The sequence below is a fragment of the Microcaecilia unicolor genome, chromosome 7 (genome assembly GCF_901765095.1).
Source record: "Microcaecilia unicolor chromosome 7, aMicUni1.1, whole genome shotgun sequence".
In the NCBI taxonomy this organism is placed as follows: Eukaryota; Metazoa; Chordata; class Amphibia; order Gymnophiona; family Siphonopidae; genus Microcaecilia; species Microcaecilia unicolor.
The window spans coordinates 192,885,220-192,908,321 of NC_044037.1; the positions used below are offsets into that span (position 1 = coordinate 192,885,220).

Consider the following 23,102-nt stretch of genomic DNA (forward strand, 5'->3'; position numbering starts at 1 on the left):
AGGCAATTATTGGCAGTTATTATTGTTAAGCAGTTAAGTTGTGTACACAAATTGGCTATGTGTGCTGATTTGCGCATGCAGCTTTAGTCGCTGTTTATAGAATCAGGGGCTACGTTGGGCATCCAACGTCATAAACTTTATGCAAGGTTGGTTAAACTAGTCCATGTTTCTTCTGGTACCACCCTGTTACTTGTTTTGCTCTTTATCTTTGCTCCCACCCAACCCCATTCTTTTAGATCGCTGGCATGCAAATAGCTTCACAAACATGTGAACTTTGTGGAATATTGTTAAAAATATTCACTAAATGATAAATTTTAGTTTTCATTTATCCAGCGATGGATGATTCATATCATTTACTAACACAAAAGCAAGGAGAGCTTTTAAAATACTAATACTTTCTCTAGGAAACTAATTGTAGGTTCCAACAGAACTGTACCTGGGACACAGGTATAGAGTGACATCCGGTGGGCACAACATATTATATTGTTGAATATCCTATGGCACTTACCAAGTATCTCATGTTCTCTCTCTCTGGATAATTCACGCTAGATATAAGAGGGATCTTTTTGCCCAGTTTTAGAATGTTATAGACTCTCATAATCTTCAGACAAAAGTATAAAATCTTTTCAGAAACTAAATATTAGGGTGCAGAAAGATAGGAAATAGGACTGAGTAGAGAAATGTTCATTCTGTAGTTATGATGCTCTGTGCTCACATAATCCACTGATTAGATTATCAAACCCAAACAATTCACTTCATCTTTTTAAAGAAATACCCCTGAAACAATCATTTTTTAAGTTGGGGTTTTTTTTTGGGGGGGGGGGGGGGGTCTAAATTACTGGTTGGAGCTGACTTCTGTCATTTCCCACAGCAGCTTATGCCACAAGGTAGACAATTTACCTTAGGGGAGATACATCAAGCAGTGTTAGGGCTTTAAGTTGCGTTAATTGGCCCCCACCTTAAGCTGCACCCCACCCAACTTCAGCCCCCTCACCTCCCCCACAGGGGCTATCTTTATAAATCCTTGTTGGTCTAGGGGAGTTGGGGGGTCTTAGGGGTCCAGAGGCATCTAGGAGTCATCCTGGCGAGGTCTTCCAGGGTCCGGGGGTCTTCAGCAGGAGCGATGACCAGTTGCTCCTGTTTTGTGCTACATCACCATCGAAATGGCACCCCTAGTGGTAGTCTCATTCAACTACTCCTAGGGGGTCATATCTCCATATAATGTACATATATGGAAATATGATTCCCTAGCATTAGTGGTGCCATTTGGAAGGTGGCGCAGCACAAGGCAGGAGCAACTGGAAATCTCTCCTGCCAAAGACCCCTGGATCCTCCCAGACCCCATAAGACCCCTCCCAGACCCCAGGATGACTGCTAGATGCCCTCCCCAGACCCACCCAAACCACCAATGGTTTATGAAGGTAGCCCATGTGGGGGGGAGTCAGGGGGCTGAAGTCAGGGGGTGCAGCTTAAGTTAGGGGGGCTTAAGGCAGGGGGTGGACCGGAGGATCTGCAGACGCAGAAGCATTGGGCCTCATCTTTGTGCCCCTGCCCATGCTCCACCCATGTATATACCCCCCTTGCAAATATACGATACGAAAGTTAAAACAAGTCTTTGCAGAATAGCACTTAGGCAGAATTATTGCATTTGCACGCATATGTGTGCACATACCTGCCTATATGCCATTATTATAAACATAAGGAACGGATTCTATAAATGGCGCTCAAAAATTGGCACCAGAAAAGATCAGCATTAAGCAATTCTATAAAGGATGTGTGACTTTTATAAAATCATGCTTAGTGCCTAGTTCTGCACCCTAACAGAATACACCTGCTGAAACCTAGTGGTGCCTAGATTGGTCGTGGATACTCAGTATTCTGTAACATCATGCTCAACTTTTTGAAACACCCCTGACACCCCCATGCCTCTTTATGGCCACACCCCTTTTGAGTTGCACACTGTGGGATTTGGGCACCAAGCATTGCAGAATAGCATGCAACCAGATTCATACACAAATCCTAACTGATGCCAATTAACATCAATAATTGGTTGTTAGCTAATTAAGTTGCACATCCATCTCAGGATCATGCCCAAATCTGGGTACCATATATAGAATCTGCATGTTAGTGGGGGAATGTATGCGCCTTGTTTATAAAAGTGCCCTTCGCATCATTAGGCTTATACCTTTATCATCCAACCTTACTAAAGGGATAATTCAAAAATCATTCTGGAACATTCGTAGACATTGAGATAATGCACCATCTGTCTGTTAGTAACAAGATATTTATATCTTGGCCAAGAAGGATTACTAAAATATTATGAAACAGTTACCTCTCCAGTAGAAGCCATTTCACATCGTAGAACAGGATCGGCCCCTCTTAGTCTGGGCCAGGAGAACATTGGAGCCTGGCCAAAAAAACAAAAAACAAAGATGAAATCTTCCACAGAAGAGACAGTTCAAGGACAAGAAGGTATGATGTGAAGTTGCAGGGAGGAAGATGTACAGGAAATGAGAAAATATTTATTTACTGAGAGGACAGTTGATGTCTGTTACATTCTACTGGCAAAGATAGTGACAACCGAGAATGTAACAGAATTTAAAAATGCTTGGAAAAAGCAGTGAACATGGTGACAATGGGTGGTAGGAGGTAACAAGAAGGGTGTACTTAGGACAATTATGAAGGGCAGTGGTGCAAGCAGGGTTTTGGAAGCAGTATTAGTTTAGGTAATAGGAACTTGTGTGCGCACCTACCTAAGTGGGCACACTGGATGGATTAGGTGGTCTGTATCTTACATTATTTTTTATTTGACCAATATTTATTTATTTAGATTTAGCTCATATTTTTTTCATTTGTAGCTCAAGGTGAGTCAGATGTACTGGGTATGTCCCTGTCCCAGAAGAGCTTACAATCTAAGGGGCCTTTACTAAAGGGCATTAAAACCTGGACTTTATCATGTCTTAACATGGGACTTTCCCATGCACTATGCCCAGACTGAATATGGCAGTATTTAGGGCTTTTTTTTTATTTTTGCAGGACCCACATTAATTTTCCCATTAGCACAGGAGACTTGCAAAAAAATTAACCCAGGAGCACTTTCCACCTCCTATTTAGGAGGCAGTCAGCTGTCCTGTGTTAACTCAGCATTAGCCAGTTAGCGAGCGCTAATGCGAACATACTAGTTGGTCAACGCTTCTACACCCATTCTCCACCCATGACACATTCCCTCCATAAAATATTTTCTAAAAATAAATATCATGCAGTTAGCGAGCAGAAAAGGATATATTACTGCAAAATGCTTTAAAGTGTTCTGCATTAAGCGTTTTCCTGCACTATAAGCACACGTTAGGGCTTAACACCCTTTATTAAAAGGGCCCCTACGTTTGTACCTGAGGTAATGGAGGGTTAAGTGGCTTGCCCAAGGTCACATGGAGCTATGGTGGAATTTGAATTCTGGCTTCCTTGGCTTTCAGCCCATTACTCTAATAGGCTACTCCTCCACTCCATTGAAAGTATACTGAACATGTAAATATTTGCACCTAATTTAGGGACTGAAGTTAGGCATCTATACTCAGTCACTCTAAGGAGCCTTTATTTCAGGCAGAATATAGGCACTTAAGCCTAACTTAAGGCATCTCAATTCAAATTCCTAAAGTTAGGACAGCTATGGTCTCACCCAAGTTAGGAGCTCAGCATTAGAAATCTAATTCCACCAATCAGGCTCCATCTTTGGTCCTACCTACTTTTAAAGCACTTAAATTTAACCATCTTGTAAATTTATAATCCTAAATGTAGGCACTCAGTAGGGCATAGTTTTTGTTAAAGCAGATTCACAAGAACTATCTCTCTTAAATTTAGTTACTTGTATCTTTTGAATATCAGGTTGTGTACTATCATTTCACAATGAAAGAAAGCTTGAATTCAGTGAGCCAGAATTAAGAACCATTGCTCCCAAGTTTCCTAGTTTGAAGAGGGAGATTTTAGGCCAGTGCTGGATTTCTGACAACTCTACATTGATGCATTGTGGGACCTGCAGCACTGATCTGAATGGGTAGAATATCATACTGATTTGGGATGTAAATTGAAAACCATGACTGACCACAAGTCTCCATTCCGGAATTGGGTAACTTGGCAACTCTGCAATAGTCTGTAGTATCCACTTCAAAACTGCTAGCTTCATTCATAGAGTCACAGAAATTCTCTTTGCAAATCAATATATAGTCTTATGCCCCTTGGGTACTTCGTGCTTCAAATAGGAGATATGAATCTAATACAAATAATATAGCTTACAGGATCCTGGATCATCACCAACAGCTCAATAAGATCTGCTGCATTTAATTACTGTTCTAGTACAATTTGTGATATACATATATATATATATATATATATATATATATATATATATATATATATATATATATATATATATATATATATATATATTATATAATCTCCTTAATTTTCTAATGCAGCATTCAACAGATATTGAAGCCTCTGTAACATGATGTCCGGATTAAGGCTTTCAAGTTAAGAGCTTCTTTCCTCTATATTGCATCTGGTAATATGAAGGACTCTAAGAACTCAGTACATTATAATATTTTCCATTCTTGTCTTTCTGAGTATTGCTTTCTTATTCCTGCTCAGTGCAATATTTTTACATTTGACCCTTCCATACCTTAATCCCCACATAGTCTGCAGGAACAATGGGGCTTTCCAGTGTGGGGAGCTGTGTCTCATCTATCTTCTCTCCAATCATCACTTTGGTGGCCACATCAATGAAGTCCACCCCCAGAGTTTTAGATGCAAAAGGGAAGGATCGTGAAGCTCGAAGGTTACATTCAATCACCTAAGAGGAGCAATGAGTTACCATTATCACAAAAGTCTCCATCAAACAACTAACAAAAATGGATTCAAAAATATTGGGCCTGATATTCAGCTGGCGGCGTGTAGCATGTTTGCTGTCTGCCACCGGCATTAAATATGGATATTCAATGCTGGGCTATATCTGGTGTCCGGGATTGAATATCTGGTTTTATTTTGGCCGCTGAAAGTTAAACTGGCTATGCCGATATTTAGCGCTTTTTAGTGGTCAAAGATAGGCCTGCTATTTAAGCAACCTATTTTAACCAGTCAACATAGGCAGCTTGGCGCTGAATATCCGTGCCTAACTAGCTACATCACTAACCGGGATATTCAGTGGGAGAATTATCTTCCACTGAATATCCACAGTTTGGCGCTTAAACAGGAGCTGTTCCTGGCCAGTTAAATAGTTTAGAATGTCGGGGGGATTGAGTGTACTAATGTCCACATACAACAATCTTGTGTGAGCTCTTTGTTAAAACACATTGACAATGCTTCAGACCATCGGAACACGAGATGTTTTTAATCCAGATTGCAAACACGCACCCCTTATTCTTTAATTAGTTGAGCCCCAATGTAAATGAGGGATAGCAAGAGTCAAAATGTACTATCTACCTAAGAGCAATTTGTAGTGTTTTAGAAATAGCTGATTTGTTTAATAAGAACCATTATCACAGTTGTCAACAATTGCATAACTACCCTATTCGGTGAATGCTAGAAACTAGAGAAAAATCTGTATTATGAAAATAAGACTAAAAATTATCATGGCAATTCTATAAATTTGTGCCTCACTTTAGGCACCACAAGGCTATACACAAACCCCCTAATTCTATAAAAGTCACCAAAAATTGCATGTGTCCAATTTGTGCATGCAATTTAATTGAATAATGAGCTAATTAGCAGCAATAATTGGCATTTTAAAAACAATTATTGGCACTAATTAGATTTAATTGGATCTGCATCTAAAATATATGCATGACCTGAAAAAGGGGGCACAGAAATGAGCGGGTCATGGATGTAATGGGGGTGTTCTTAAACTTTAGGCATGTACATTTGCACCATGTTTCAGTTGGTACAAGTGGAGGGGCATAATCGAACAGGGACGACCATCTCTAAGGGCGTCCATCTCTAAGGACGTTCCGGCGAAGGGGCGGGGAAACCCGTATTATCAAAACAAGATGGACGTCCATCTTTCGTTTCGATAATATGGTCGGGGACGCCCAAATATCAACATTTAGGTCGACCTTAGAGATGGTTGACCTAAATGTTGAGTTGGTCGACCTTAGAGATGGTCGTCCCCGGTTTTCGGCCATAATGGAAACCGAGGACGCCCATCTCAAAAATGACCAAATCCAAGCCTTTTGGTCATGGGAGGAGCCAGCATTCGTAGTGCACTGGTCCTCCTCACATGCCAGGACACCAACCAGGCACCCTAGACGGCACTGCAGTGGACTTCAGAAAAAGCTCCCAGGTGCATAGCTCCCTTACCTTGGGTGCTGAGCCCCCCAAATCCCCCCCCTAAAACCCACTCCCCACAACTGTAGAACACTACCATAGCACTTAGGGATGAAGGGGGGCACCTACATGTGGGTACAGTGGGTTTCGGGTGGGTTGTGGAGGGCTCACATTTACCACCATAAGTGTAACAGGTGGGGGGAGGGGGAGGGGGAGATGGGCCTTGGTCCGCCTGCCTGAAGTGCACTGCACCCACTAAAAACTGCTCCAGGGACCTGCATACTGCTGTGATGGAGCTGGGTATGACATTTGAGGCTGGCATAGAGGCTGGAAAAAATATTTTTAAAAATTTTTTTTTAGGGTGGGAGGGGGTTGGTGACCACTGGGGGAGTAAGTGGAAGTCATCCCTGATTCCCTCCGGTGGTCATCTGATCAGTTCGGGCACCTTTTCGAGGCTTGGTCGTGAAAAAAAGGGACCAAGTAAAGTCGACCAAATGCTCGTGAGGGAAGCCTATCTCTTAATCACGCCCCCATCCCGCCTTCAGTATGCACCCGTGAACTTTGGTCGTCCCCTTGACGGAAAGCAGTTGAGGACGCAAAAAATCGGCTTTCGATTATGCCAATTTGGGCAACCTTGGGAGAAGGACACCCATCTCCCGATTTATGTCTGAAGATGGGCGTCCTTCCCTTTCAAAAATAAGCCTGATAGCCACTCCTAAAGTTAGGTGCGATTCCTGGGTGTAAGTGCTATTCTATATACCATGTCTAACTTTAAGCATGGCTTATAGAATAGCGCATTTTTCAGTGCTGATTTTTTTGGTGCCATATATAGAATCTAGCTCGTAGTGCCATTTCTATAATGGCATCTTGGCGCCAAGATTCCGTTATAGAATATTAGCATATATATGGGCATTGGCATGCCCATATTTAGGTACACCCTCTGATGTAGTCATAAGTTGGCACACCTAAGTGCACCAAGCGACATGTATAATTTATAGCATTCTATAAACTACATGCATAACTGGAAGGCAAACCCATGACCTACCCATGTGTAAGCCACCCCCCTTATAGTTAGGTACTGTAGCACTTAGGCACTACCTTATAGAATAACGCCTAGTGTACATAGGTGCGTAACTGTGAATTATTTTATTTATTTATTTATTTATTTATTTACTTATGCATTAGGATTTATTTACCGCCTTTTTGAAGGAATTCACTCAAGGCAGTGTACAGCAAGAATAAGTCAAACATAAGCAATAGACAATTACAGCATTAAAAATATTCAAATAATACAAAGTATGGCATAGTATTCTTCTACTTACAATGTCAACAGAATATGTAATAAAACATTTTAATAGACAACGTAGGATATAAGCAAAGATGGAACATATAGATAAGTAAGAGAGTAAGAGGAGTTAGAAAATAAGGGGTCTAATTTAAAGAAAGTTGCACATGATGTCAGAGAGATGGTTAAATATTATCTCAGCTAGGGTAGGAGTGGATAAACATGTACTGCTGCAGTATGTTCAGCTCGTGTCACTCCTTATTTGTGTGTGTGAGAATAACAGTTAGTTACTTCTTCCATTAAATGCCTGGTTGAATAGCCAAGCTTTCACCTGCTTCCTGATGCAAAGATAGTTTTGTGTTAAGCGGAGCCTTCAGGGAGTGTGTTCCAGAGTGTGGGGGCTATTCCGGAGAAGACTTGCTTGAGCGTATCACATTGTGTAATGTCTTTTCGAGAGGGTGTGGTGAGGGATACTCTTTGGGAGGATCATAGTGTCCTTGGAGGTGTTTAGAGGGTGATCCTGTTCTTCAAGTACTTGGGGCCATTTCCTTTAAGGATCTTCAAGATCAGACATAGAGTTTTAAATTTAGACCTGTATTGTACTGGTAGCCATGAAGGTTTTGCAAAAATTAAGGGCGCCTTTGTTGTACATAAATGGTGCGTACCTCTAGGTGCCATTTTATAGAATTACCATGTATATATAACACATTCACTTCACCCTCTACAAAGAGAAGGAAACAGAGCATACTGGAGACTGTCCAAGTGGCTGACAGCAAACTCAGAATACCTGTCAGAGCACTTCAACAAGAAAGCAGGGATTCTTTTGCTACGATCCGTCTCCCACGCCGATACAACAACTGCCAGGCAGCAGATTCACAGGCTCAGTGTACCCTGATATTACTGCATCATACAGGCAGGCTCAGCACTTTTCCTATCAGCATATCAGAGTGCTTACAAAGGTGAGTGACGTTCAATGGCAGTGTGACAGCACGCAGTCACACAAGCCAGGCATTTCATGCTCAGCGTCATCCCACATGCAACTGTGATAATGCCACTTACTTTGAGATGATATATATGGTTAAAGGAAACGTCAGCAGGAGGGGACATTGTGGCACAGTAGGAAAACAAAAGGCACACACTGTTTCCTGTCTGAGAGGAAAAACAGTCATCGAATGCATCGGATATGCTACACTCTGTAGTTAACTTTATATACCTGAGATTGATCTATAAATCTGTTTACAGCACTACTTGAAACGTGTGCATAAACAATTGTGCAGAAAGCTGCTGCTGACATGCTGTCTGTCTTCCGAGCACAACTTTTGTAAAGAAAAGTGAATACTTTTATTTATAAAAGACTAGCATATGTAGCATAACTTGTGCCTACGTTGTGAGTGCAGATATTTATACCCGTCCTAGAGCTGGTGTAAACACCCATGCTAGATTTCAAAAGCTGAACTGGACGTAAATTTGCTCTGTACAGTCATTTTATATAATATAAATGTACTTTGTGACTCCGCCCATGCTTCACTCAAACTCCGTCCCTGTGCACTCCTACTGTGAAAGTGCAAGATGACACGCATGGCATGTACTATTAGGCATGATTTAATTTTTAAGAGCCATAAATCAACATTTTACCCATGAAAATGGTTTATATAATCCCAGAATCTATATATTGTGCCCAAATTTCTGCACTCAACTTTCAAGCAAGTAAATTGACTAATGAGCTTGAAAGCATGAATAATTGGGTGCTAACAACCAATTATTGATGTTAATTGGCAGTCTTAAAAATTTGCATACGCATCTCGTTGCACGTTATTCTATAAAGTATGGTGTCTAACTTCAATCATGTATATTGAAAAAGGGGTGTTCCAAAAAACTGCGTGTGGACTTATAGAATTCACCAGTAATGTGCATAAATTGGGTGCTGCTATTTACACCTCCTTTTAGCAGGCAAAAGTATGGTGCCCAAAAGTAACGCGCAGGATCCGCGCTGAATGCTATTCTATAAAGGATGCACTCCTTTTATAGAATAGCGCTTAGCGCTCAAGTTTTTCAGCATTGAATTATCAGTGTCCTTTATTGAATTCCCTCCCATATGCGCAGAAAATGTCTCTCATAAAATTTCCTTATGCATAAAAGAACACACAGTGCAATTAGGCCCGAACTTGTACATGACTTTAGAGCACGCACGTTCGGCGAAGGAGTTTTGGCGGAACATGGGCAGAGACACAGTTTATGCAGATATTTTACAAAGTGCGTGCACACTTTATACCCTAACATTTATGAGCAGATATAAATGTTAACGACTTCATTCTGAAGGACTTGTGCTAGTATCTCAGAAAGACATAATTGTCTGTCCAGTAGACGAGTAGCCTAGTGATTAGTGCAGCAGACCTTGATCCTAGGGAATGGGGTTCAATTCCCACTGCAGCGCTTTGTGACTCTGGGCAAGTCACTTAACCCTTTATTGCCCCAGGTACAAATAAGTACCTGTATCACGTAAACTGCTTTGACTGTAGTTGTAAAAACTACAGAAAGGTGGTATATCAAGTCCCCTTCCCTATGTCTCTTCATATGACTGGCTCTAATTAGGTGCTTTTTTCTTTATAGCGGAGCAGCCTAACAGATCAGCAGGCCAAGAACCAGGACAACCCAGTTCAAAGCACACCACAGCTCCTTGTGATCTTGAGCAAGTCACTTACCCCCTCCATTGCCTCAGGAACAAACAAGAAGGGCAATTCTAGCACGAGGTGCCCACTTCGCTCTTTGCTCGTATTAATATAGGTAGAATTAGAACTTGCACACGTAAGTGCCATTCTGTAAGGGTGTGCTATGGAGTAAATGTACAAAGGGAATGTACAAGTTGCAGAATATGGACTTGACATGGGCAGTCAAGCCATTTAAGAACATAAGAATAGTCATACTGGATCAGACCAATGGTCCATCTAGCCCAGTATCCTACTTCCAACAGTGGCCAATCCAGGTCACAAGTACCTGGCAGAGACCCAATTAGTAGCAACATACCATGCTACTAATCCTGGGGCAAGCAGTGGCTTTCCCTGTGTCTATCTTAGCAGGATATTATGGGCTTTTTCTCCAGGCACTTGTCCAAACCTTTTAAAAACTCAGATCCGCTAACCGCTGTTACTACATCCTCCGGCAAAGAGTTCTAGATCTTAATTATTCGTTGAGTGAAAACAACAGTTCCTCCTATTTGTTTTAAAAGTATTTCCATGTAACTTCCTTGAGTGTCTCCTAGTCATTGTACTTTTTGAAAGAATAAAAATCGATTTACTTCTACTCGTTCTACACCACTCAGGATTTTGTAGACCTCAATCATATCGCCCCTCATCCGTCTCTTTTCCAAGCTGAAGAGCCTTAACTTGTAAGTTACATGTGCCCTTGCTGCATTTAGGCATCCACAGTTATGCCAGGTCTATGGCTGGTGTAATTACAGGTGCCCATACCTAAGGTATGCTGATACTGGATTATTCTAGTACTCTATAACAGAATCTAAGTGCATAGATGCCATTACAGCATAGTTGCACCCCATGCAGCATCAGGGCACCTGACTGAAGGCACTCATTTATAGAGTTTCCCCATTAGTTTGCAAGTTCTCTGAGGAAAGGAGACATTTCTTGGTGGTCGCACCAGTATGACAGAATAGTTTGCCAAGGGAGCTACAGGGTGAACCAGGCCTTAGGAAATTTAAGAAATTTGACTGGTGAAAATGACAACTAGTATCAACTTGTTGGTCAAGTTGTGCATGTCTAATGTTTAGATGGGTTTTTTATATTTTTATGAATGTTTTATTTGTAAAGCTGTTTTGTTTTGATGTTTTTGTTGTTATTGGCAGTATATAAACATTTCAATAAAGATAAAGGATACAAAAAGGTATTGACAATAATGGGATCTAATGGAATTCAGGAAAGACATAAAAACCTTGTTAGGAGTAGCCTAGTGGTCAGTGCAATGGACTTTGATCCTAGGAAACTGAGTTTGATTCCCACTGCAGCTCCTTGTGACTCTGGGCAAGTCACTTAACCCTTCATTGCCCCTGGTACAAAATAAGTACCTGAATATATGTAATCCGCTTTGAATGTAGTTCCAAAAACCTCAGAAAGGCAGTATATCAAGTCCCATTTCCCTTATTTATTGAGGCTTATAGTGGAGCCTAGTTTGTTTTAGATTATGAGCATAGTAAGGCGATATATGTGTAATTGGAGCATTTAGAATAATGCCTTATGAAGATAAATTTTATGCGTGCATTGAGTTTGTATTGTTTTGTAATATATATGAGATTTTACTAGTGTGCATGTGATTATGTAATCCACCTAGAACTTCTGACAATAGAGTGGAATACAAATTTTTTAATAATAATAATGCTCAGTCTGTTATTTAATATGGGAGAATAGGTTAATATGTTATTAGCTTGTGATGATTTTATTGTATTGTTTTTATATACTCTTGTAAACTGGAGCATGTGTAGGATATATGATTCATAAGTGGAAATAAATATATGTGCTTCTCTAGGTACTAGCAACTATCATTTCCTTTTTAATCACAAGATACTATAAAATATTAAGACATCTCATTATAACTTCTTTTAGCCCAGCATTCTAATCAACATATTGGTCCTGGCAACAACTGGAGGTGTCAAAAAAATTGTCGTGCATGACGTTTCCAAGACCATGTAAGTCCCTTCTTCTGATGTGATGCCCTGTATATCTAATTGTTTCTCTGTCGAACACAATGTCTTGCATTTATTATAGAATTATGGGTTAAAATAATTTATGATAGAAGAAATATTCCAGGCAACTTTAGTCCCCCTTCTTCCTAACATTGAATTTCCGCAAGGTTCAAGCTGGACTGAACCATTAAGTTGGGCATGATTTACTGTAGTAACCAAATGAAGTCCAACAGTGCCTTTGGAATTCAGAATTCAAGAAGCTTACCAGGACATCATTTCCTCGGACCAGGAACTGAACATTGAAAGGACCAGAGATAGAAAAGGCATTTGCAATCTTCTTAGTGGCAATTTTCACCTGCAACAAGGCAACATAGAGAAAGAAGACATACCATTAGCGTTCATTATCATCTGTGTATTTGTACTCTTCTGACAGATGTCAATGAAGCAATAAATCAGGCTGAGTGTCAAGGGGTGTTCCATGATAACGTTACTGTTTCAAATGTGGACAACACAGTTTGACCAGGGTATACACTCTGATTACAACCACTCTTACTAGCAGAATTTTAAACAACCAGAGCCCATGATCCCTAATTTATCTGTTCCCTGAGTCACAATGTTCCAGGGGGTTAGTAAGTCGCTCTATGTGTTTCTTGATATGGGAAAAAGGGAATCTCCTACTTCCAATGCAATTCCTCTGTTTCAGACTTGAGCTATTTTGCTGGTTCCTCCAGATTCTTCTTATACATCTCCTGATCTCATTCCTCAGTATGACAGCACCTTTTTTGATGCCTCTCCAAACTTCTCCTCTGAGCACACTACTAATAGTAGCCATATATCTTCATCTCATCCCTCACATTCTGTAATCTCTTTTCCTCTTATGCTTGGTCTCAGTGGGCTTCTCAGGTAGGGACATCTCTTCATACCTTTTTCAGAGCAGACATTAGTGGGAGCAAACAGGGCAATTGCCATGAGTATCTATGTTATAGGCGGCGCCAAGCCTGCTTTTAGCTAAAGATATAGCCTTCTGGCAGGCTTGGGGCCTCCCCTCAAATTTCTGCCCTGGACCCAGCACATCTAATACTGGCCCTGGTCTCTTCTCCTTCTTCCACCTCAGGAAGGAAGGGATGGGATAAAAGCTTCTGTTCCGTAATACCAAAAATCATAAAACTGGGGAAATATCTCCATTAGTCCCTGGGTGAGACCTCATTTTGTTTCTGTACAAGAGTGAGGGGAGCAAGGTCTTGATCCCTCCACCTTCAACTAAAAACAATCCACATAGAGGGCAATTCAGTTAACTACAGTGCTAAGATTTACATGGCAAATACACAGATAAATGACTAGAATACCAGCATATATGTATGTATTCTGTGAACAGAAAACTGAGATCAAATAGGCCAGAGTCCAAATTATTATTCACTATAGTCACTTGAGAATCCTACATAGACCTCGGAGGTGCAACTCAAAGCCGTAAACCTTTTGTGCTTCAAGAATTATACACTAGATTCGTAATCAGTCTGGGTGTCTCTTCATTGATATTTATCTGTTTGTTTCAATAAAGTCAAAGACATAACAATACGTGTTAATAAATGTTCAGGTTATAAACTTAGCTTTGTCGGCTCAGGGGCAGGCAGTCAGACATCTGAAGAGACTGAATTTTTTTTTCACATTTTGTTTTTTAGGGGGTATGTCCTTCAGACAGCTTTAAACGAAACATGTGCCATGTCAGACTGCCTGCCCCTGAGCCAACAAAGCTAGGTTTATAATTTGAACATTTATTAACACGTATTGTTAAGTCTTTGACTTTATTGAAACAAACCAGATAGATATCAATGAAAAGACAGCCAGACTGATTACGACTCTAGTGTATAATTCTTGAAACACAAAAGTTTTACGGCTTCGAGTTGCACCGCAGAGGTCTATGTAGGATTCTCAAGTGACTATAGTGAATAATAATTTGGATTCTGGTCTATTTGATCTCAGTTTTCTGATTAGTACTGGTGTTGGGAGTCACGCACTGCCATATTATTAAAGTTTATCTATATTCTGCAAATATGCACATATACCCCCGAATTCTATACATGGCACAAATCCAAGATGTACACCTAACTAAATTTGCTAACAAGCAAATTAGTACCAATAATTGGGTGCTAATTGGCACCAATCTGAATTTGCACAAACATCATGCTACACACCATTCTATAACAATGTACACCCAAATCCCATAGCAAGCAGTCCAAAACGGGGTGTGGCCATGGGAGGTGCATGGACACAGAGACATTCCGAAAATTTGCACTGAGGGGTCCTTTTAGTAAGGTGCACTGAAAAATGGGTTGCACTAGTGTAGGTGCATGTTTTCGGCGTACACAGATCAATTTTTCAGCACGCCTGTGAAAAAGGCCTTTTTTTATTTTTGCCGAAAATGGACGTGCGGCAAAATTTAAATTGTCATGCGTCCATTTTGGGTCTGAGACCTTATCGCCAGTCATTGACTTAGCGGTAAGGTGTCACGCGTGAACCATGTGGTAATCATCTATGCGCGTAGAATGATGATTATTGCCCGGATTTTGCCGTGCGCCAGAAAATACAAAACTATTTTCCCGCGCACGTAGCAGACGTGCAGGAAAAATGAAATTACCACAAGGGCCACGCGGTAACTCTAAATTGACGTGTGTTGGGCGTGCGTAGGCACTTACGTGGCATACTAAAAGGGCCCCTCAGTGTTACAGAATACCGAGAATGTGTGTCCAAATTTGGCGCAGGGAATTACACCTGGTTTCAGAAGGCATAAGTCCTGTCATCCAAATTTGGATGCCAAAATCAGCAAGCAGTGCTATTCTATAAGTGCTCATCTGTCAGTGCGCATTACAGAATAGCATTGAGTGCTGATTTCTGAGCACCATTTACTGAGTGTAGGCCATTTTATATAGTGCATATTTGACAAGAGGATGCACACATGGGCAGAGTCTGGATGGAGGGTGGGCAGGGCTCACATGCATGCAACTTATAGAATATTTTGTTACATACTTGCGGCATTTAGTTATGAACACTTAAACTAGCTCTACAGCTGATCTGAGTTCTTGCATCTATAGGCTCGTATTTTAGTTGTTAGGCATCTACTTTCCTTTATAGAGTAGGTACCTAAATAAAGATGAATTGTTATAGAATTGCCCCCATAGTTATTAGGGGGCTGTAGCTCTTTTAGAATAAGGAAAAATACCACAGCAGCTTTCCCTGAGAGGATGTTATAACAATGCTACCCATTCTTCTTAACTACTCTACTTGGTATTTTCCTTCTATAGAGACTCACTCTGTTAGTAGGGATCCACAAAGGACACTATCTAACATTTATAACCAGTTTGAAAAGGGCTTTCAAATGTACTTGGTAGCTCTGTTAAATGAGATTTGATTTGTATTATCTTTGGTAACACAAACATGAAACACTAACCTTTTCCAGTGCTCCTTGACTGATGGTCTGTGTTGGCAGCATCAAGGTGGCATCCCCAGAATGAACACCCGCATCCTCCACATGTTCAGAGATTGCATGGCAAATTACCTGTGAGAAAAGAGATCCCTCATCAGTTTCTCAGCATGACATGCCACTCTCTACACCACTGTGCCAAGGGGAAGCACAGGATAAACCTGCAGAACAGATGCTTGTCACAGGAGAAAGACCAGAGAGAAAGAAAATAAACTCTCTGCAGGTTGTTGAGCAATTAATAGGCCCAGTGGGATAGCAGAAACACAGAAAGGTGATAAAGCAAACAGCTGAAGAAAGACTATAGGGGATCTGATCCAGACCTTACTTTTTCCATATGAAATGTTAAATGGATGTAAAAAAAAGAACATGAATATTTAAGTTAAAAAAAAAATCTGTACAATACAGCCAACCCAGCATTGCCATCTGGAAGACCTGGTTTCCATTCCTGGGCCTGGCCTTTGCTTTCTGGACTGACCAGGGTTAAGGATGATGTACAGGTTGCATTTAACGCTCCTGGTATATGTGTGGGGGGGGGGGGGGGGGGGGGAGGTGGGAGACAAGGAGAGGAGGGAATCTCAGACATCTTAAGCAATAAAATCTAGGAGTCAGATTGAGGGTTCACATTAGTCATGTGCAGCTCCTTCCTGTATTCCCTCCCCTCCATCCATGTGCATCTCTTTCCTGTCTTCCCTCCCCTCCATCTATGTCCAGCATGTCTCCTCTCTCCCCTGTCCTCCCCTCCCATGTCCAGCGATTCTCCTCTATCCAATGTCCTCCCCTGCCATCCATGTCCAGCGATTCTCCTCTCTCCCCTTCCCTTCCCTCTCATCCATGTCCAATAATTCTCCTCTCTCTCTTGCCCTCCCCTTCCATCCATGTCCAGTGAATCTCTCTTCGCTGACCTCCCCTCCCATCCGTGTCCAGTATGTCTCTTCTCTCATCCATGTCCAGCATGTCTCCTCTCTCCCCTGCCCTCCCCTCCCATCCATGTCCAGCGATTCTCCTCTCTCCCCTGCCCTCCCCACCCATCCATGTCTAGCAATTCTCTCTTCCCTGCCCTCCCATCCATGTCCAGCGATTCTCCTCTCTTCCCTGCCCTCCCCTCCCATCCATGTCCAGCGATTCTCCTCTCTCTCCTGCCCTCCCCTCCCATCCCATCCATATCCATCGATTCTCTTCTCTCCCTTGCCCTCCTCTCCTATCCATGTCCAGCAATTCTCTCTTCCCTGCCTTCTCCTCCCATCCATGTCCAGCAATTCTCCTCTCTCCTCTCTCCCCTGCCCTCCCCTCCCCTCCCATTCCATCCCATCCCAGAATGATTCTCCTCTCTCCCCTGTCCTCCCCTCCCATCCATGTCCAGCGATTCTCATTTGCCCCCTATCCTCCCCCTCCCTTCGACAGTAAAAGCAGCAGGCAGGCAGGCAGGCTCGCCTCTTTGTTGCTCACTTCCCTCTCAGCACATCCCACCCTCCTCTGATGTAATTTCCTTTCCGCCTGCCTGTTTGCTGCTTTCACTGCCGGTTCGCCGCAACTTCAGGTAAACAAAAGTTTTGCAATGCAGGGAGCATGGCCGGGTACATGAACGGAAGGGAGCAGGCAGGTGAGCCGGACCGCACAAAAAAGGTGCCGGTATGCCGTACCGGCACGTACCGGTACAAAAAAAGCACTGATATTTGATTTCCAGTGCTGCTAAATGAGGAGTGGCCTAGTGGTTAGGGTGGTGGGCTTTGGTCCTGAGGAACTGAGTTCAATTCCCACTTCAGGCACAGGCAGCTCCTTGTGACTCTGGGAAAGTCACTTAACTCTCCATTGCCCCATGTAAGCCACATTGAGCCTGCCATGAGTGGGAAAGCACAGGGTACAAATGTAACAAAAAAATGTATATTTTTGATACTGTATATAAAAAACAACAAAGCATGAACGTTAATGCATATCAGTTCAGTTGGAAGTAGCAGATAAGTGGAACTAGATTTTTGGAATAACGGTTCTCATCCCACTATTAGTGTATATGATATTTATATACACTTTTGATCGTTTGTACCCCTGACGCAGCCTGAGGGCGAAACGTGGCCACATTGGGTATTGTTCCAATAAATGCTTTTGATTCCACTGTTTTGTTGTTTTTTATATACTGTTTTGTAAGCAGTTGTGTGCCTTTTTGTTTTTTTTGTTTTTTATTTTTGATACTGTTTCATGGTAGTTATATTATTAGGTTTCAATTTACTGTTTTCAAGTTTACCTCATTTATTGTATTTATATTTATTCCTGGCTATTTTACTATTCTTATGCTGTTCACAAAATTGTAAGTTTTCTGTTAAACTGTACCTGCTGTATTCTGCCTTGGGTGAATCTCTTCATAAAGGCGGCTAATAAATCCCAATAAATAAATAAAAATAAACACTTATGTTCTTATGTAAGTGCTGTTCTACAAATACCCGCTTAACTAGGTGGAGAATGGGTAGGATATAGGCAGGGCTCCCACTTACGCATGTAACTTACAAAATACTGTAAGATACATGTATTCCTGTGGCACTTAGGTGCTAACATTTATACCAGCTCTATGGCTGGTGTAAGTGCTCATGCCTAAATGTTAGGCACATATATACCCAGTTACGCAGGTATTCATTAAAGGAAAGTAGGCACCTACTTTCTTTTACAGAATAGGCTCCTTACATACACTATGTTATAGAATTACCCACAATGGACTAGATTCTATATATTGAGCTGAAAAAATCAGCATGGGAAAAAACCCACGCTTAGCTCTATTCTGTAACATGACGCGTGGTTTATAGAACACGCATACCTTGGGATTCTATATATGGTACCTTCATTTCCAAGCAGAAATCGAAACATATTCTATAACAATGCACATAACGTAATTGGTTAACTAGCTAATCAGCACTGTTAATTGGATGTTAACAAGCAATTATCAGCTCTAATTGGCATTAATTAAGATTTACCCGCACAACTTGCTAAGTGTATTCTGTAACATGGTGCACCTAAATTCTAAATTGCATAGTTGAAAAGGGGGCATGACCATGGGCATTTCTAAAATCTATGCACGTTGTTATAGAATAATCTGCTCTGCACCTAATTTAGACATTTGGATTTATGCCAAGTAAAACATGGCCTAAATGACCACAACTACATTTGATCTCATGGAGAGATGCTCAGTGTTATTCTATGTACTGCACGGAAATTTAAGCCTAGTCTATAAAATTTAGGTGTACTTCACAGAATACGCCTAGGTATATTTTTTTCCATGCAGAATTTTCAGATGCCTTCTACAGAATCTAGCCTATAGTGCCTGGATCCAATGCAAACCTGGTGTAAATGCCCATGCCTAACTTTAGGCATGGATCGGGTGCATTCCATAACAATGCGCATAGTTTCTAGGAATATCCATGACCTGACCATGCCCCCTTTTGAGATCCATGCATATTCATTTACACACACCACTTTACAGAATAGGCTTAGAAAGTTGCACGCGTAAATTCTAATCAGTGCCAATTAGCGCTGATAATTGCTTGTTATTGATCAATTATCAATGTCAATTGGTTTGTTAAGCAATTAAGTTGCACATGCAGTTTGGCCGCACTGCCATATTGCATGCACAACTTTAGTCACCATATATAGGTATGTGTATTACTGTATTAAACCATCGTGAATGTACATAAAGGTTAAGAGTTCCGAATAATTCAAGGATAATAATGGTGAAGAATGCAAAATTAACACAAATCTATATGAAAATTTTAAAATGTAATTAAAGCTCTCCATACTCTTCCTTCCTTGGCAACAGCATCCATTTCAACTTCCCGAGCACCCTGAATGAATCTGGTGATGACCACTGGGTGTTCCTGTCATTAAAAAAAAAACGGATCACAAAATGAATCAAATACATTGAACAATGGGAAATTCAAAACTTTCAGTAGATTATTCAGTGACATTTCTCTGTTATATAGAAACCATTTTGAGAAATCCAAGCAAAAGTTGTGGATTTGTCAAATTAATTTGCAAACCTTTCATAAAGAGATAAGCCAGCTTCTAGGAAAATTCACAGAAATCTGCCATAGGGAAACATACGCAGAACCCGCTTTGGGTTTCCTTGGTCCAACTGATTTCCTCATTGGATTGTGCTAATACCTAAAGATTTTCTCACATTTGAATCAGACTGAAATCTCTTTGGCTAAAATTCAGCTTAAACTGGTTTGCACATTCCACTTCTCCTCCCAGTGCTTTCCATAACCTATTTCCTTGACTATAGCCTCTTCTAATTCAAAAGTACCCGTTGCTCTTATCTTTGGGACTCACTCACAAATAATAACAAATCCTTGCTAAGTTCAGTGTTGGTGTGTCCTTCTGGCCTAATTTAAACCTGCTCAAATTTTCTGAGAAAATTTTGACTGAAGTTCATAATTGACTTCAAATTCTATTAAACATCAACAAACTACTTTTGATTCATGATGATGCTGTACTTATCAATCACTTACAAGTATATGTTGACCAGTATGCTGTGAACTTTTATTTTAGAGATTGTACATTGGAAGCCTCCTACACTCACTAATAAGTCATTGCATTTTCAGGAGTGGGACAACATAAAATTAAAATCTTTCCTTAACTAGACAAACTGGCCACAGATCTTCCCTCAATTAAAGATGTTAGTGACTTGTATGATATAAAAGGCAGAACATTCAACATGGGTACTTTACTATTCATTGTGAGTCACTTCTTTAGACCCATGAGCTAGAATAGTGTAATCTTCAGTGGATATAAAGCAATATTGAGAAGTGGCGGTCAGCATTTTCTCTAAATTCAGGGCCAGATATCCAAATATCACTACTTGTGATATTGTGGTGCCAATAAAGTTAGGGCAGCAAAAGAGCTGTAACATTTTGATGATGTTGTATGCTTACAGTGTTGGATTTAAACTGTATGCGGATCATTCTGGGAGTGAGGTAGCATAACAGTGATAAGGCTTGCCTGAAACAACACAAGATATGGATGGATAGATAGATAGATAGATAGATAGATAGATAGATAGATAGATAGATAGTGTAATAGCTGCAAATAGATAGATAGGTAGGTGAGTGGGGGGGGGGGTGTTTGTGTGCATTCACTTTGCTTGGACCCCTAAAAAATGTAAAGTGCGTGCAAATTATTTGTACATGCATGTACTGATAAATTATACATTTACAGTGAATTGTGCATATTATTATACATGCTTAGAAAAACAAATAAGTCAAATGAAAATGAAAAAAATGCCCTAATATTTGGAAATGAGCAGAAATGTTTTTGGCTATGCAAGTCATTAAAATATATAGCTATAGGTACATAAAGGGATCACTGTCTTCTGTCTTCACCTCATTTATGATACTTTGTAAATATATTTATTTCCTCCAAAAATATACACCTATTATATATGCATTCATAAGCACAACACTGGAAGCAAACTGATCGCCCTACCCTACACCAAACAGATTTTTGCAGTAAAGAATAAAATATCAATTGGGAGGCTAAAATTGTTTACTTTGACACTTCTCATCTATCAAGCTTTTGTATGCAGGTCTTCACTCACGCTTCTCTGCGTACATTCCTACAAACGCTCCCCAGGCCACCGGAATACCATTAAAGAATAATATCAGATATAAGAGAAATCTGAAATAGGATCCTGTTCACTAAGAGCTTTTTGGCAGAAAGCAGAATCCCTCTTCTGAAAGGAGCCCTACTGAATGACATGCCCAGGCCCCTATCATTTATTAAGAGGCTTTTGCAGCATCCTGTATATCTGCTTTGAAATTCCTAGAGCTTCGCTTTTCTCCATACTGCATTCTCCTCACAATCAAACTCTTCCCCGTGAAAAGACCAGCCCCCAAGTAAGTTTTTGAAAGAGTTTAAAAGGAACTATAGCAACTTTCATCTTCTGTATTTCAAGCCCGGCAGATCGATGTATCCGCTGAGTAAATATAAAGCACAGAACACTGTTTGAGCCAGGAAAAAAAAAAAACAGCCAAGAAGGTGGGGGATCAGTGAGTCACTGCAAAACTTTACAGTTGTATTCATTTAAGAATGAAGTAGGGGAAATCGATAGCACGGCAACATCTCTGTATGAAATGTAAGCTGCTGACAAAGGCAAAGTGGCATGATCAGGAAATAAAATAAGATGAAATAAAAGTTACAGCTATCAAGGCAGCTGAGTGGGTTAATGAGCATCATAGATGGATGGCCCACTGGTGTAATAAATATAACTCGGGGAGTGTCTAACATGGGGCAGTGTGCCAGATTTATCAGGCCTCCTACTGTTCTGGAAGAGGAACTGTTTAGAAATGAAAGGAAGGGAATGGGAAAAATCCACAGGTAAAGAGAAAGCCGCCTCATATATTTTAACACTAGGATTGCCACTGGCCTTCTGAGAGTCACTTTTTCTCTTTGTGTACCCCACTCTACCCAGCTACAGCTGGAGGACAACTATAATATAAACCGTAAGATCTTTGAAGCAGGGATCATATACTGTATAACAGTGAGTTCACTGTAGATTTAGCATCGATACAAATTATGATGTTATTACTAGAGCATATGCACAGCGCTGTAAACCAGGGTGTTTTACAACTGCTTGTGCACAGGTAAAATGAGCCCCTGCTTCAGAGATCTTGCAGTCTAACATAACATGAGATAAAAACGCTCAAAGCAATTTACACAGATAAATTGTCTTATCTGATAATTGCACTCCTCTACCCAGAGTGTGCGATTTTAGCTGGGTTAAAAAGTAACAGGGCAATTCTGTAACTTGGAGTCAAGATATAGGTGTCACAATGAGGCATGCTTAAACTAACCCCCAAATTCTATATATGGCACCTTAAGTTGTACGTGCTACGTAGCCAAATTGAGAGCATAACAATTTATTAACAAGCCAATTAGCACTGATAATTGGTACTTAACATCCAATTAGCAGCACTAATTGACTTTAATTAGAATTTATGTGCACAACTTTCTAGGCGTATTCTATAATGCAGTGCACGTAAATTCTAATGTGCACAGTCGGAAAGGGGTTGTGGCCATGGACGTTGTTACGTCTGTGTTCATCTCGCCCTCTGGTGGCCAGAACCGGTGGCTGCTGAGGACCGTCACCCGTTCCAGATTTCAGCCCACTCCGGTCCGGATCTTCCAGGCTGCCGGGTTTGCTTGTGCCGTTTGAGCCTGCACAGCACCCGTAGCTGCCTGATGATTGCAGCAGCTGAGTTCCAACTGCTTCTGGGCTTATCAGCCATCTTGGAACATGTCTTCTTGCCTTTGCATTGCGTCTAAGGCCCTGGTATGTTGGGGTGCTGGTGCACTTC

At 40.9% G+C, this 23,102-nt stretch overlaps 1 protein-coding gene across 1 annotated transcript in view; it reads right to left on the bottom strand.

The window, feature by feature from the left end:
* CPS1 (carbamoyl-phosphate synthase 1) overlaps positions 1 to 23,102 on the bottom strand; it is a 205,760-nt gene that overhangs the window by 29,165 nt on the left and 153,493 nt on the right. The window contains exons 30-34 of the mRNA XM_030209032.1: positions 19,548 to 19,625; positions 15,736 to 15,843; positions 12,556 to 12,645; positions 4,676 to 4,846; positions 2,333 to 2,407 (exon numbers count right to left, since the gene is read on the bottom strand). Of these exons, the coding sequence (XP_030064892.1) occupies positions 2,333 to 2,407; positions 4,676 to 4,846; positions 12,556 to 12,645; positions 15,736 to 15,843; positions 19,548 to 19,625 (522 nt within the window). The remainder of the gene's footprint in view (positions 1 to 2,332; positions 2,408 to 4,675; positions 4,847 to 12,555; positions 12,646 to 15,735; positions 15,844 to 19,547; positions 19,626 to 23,102) is intronic.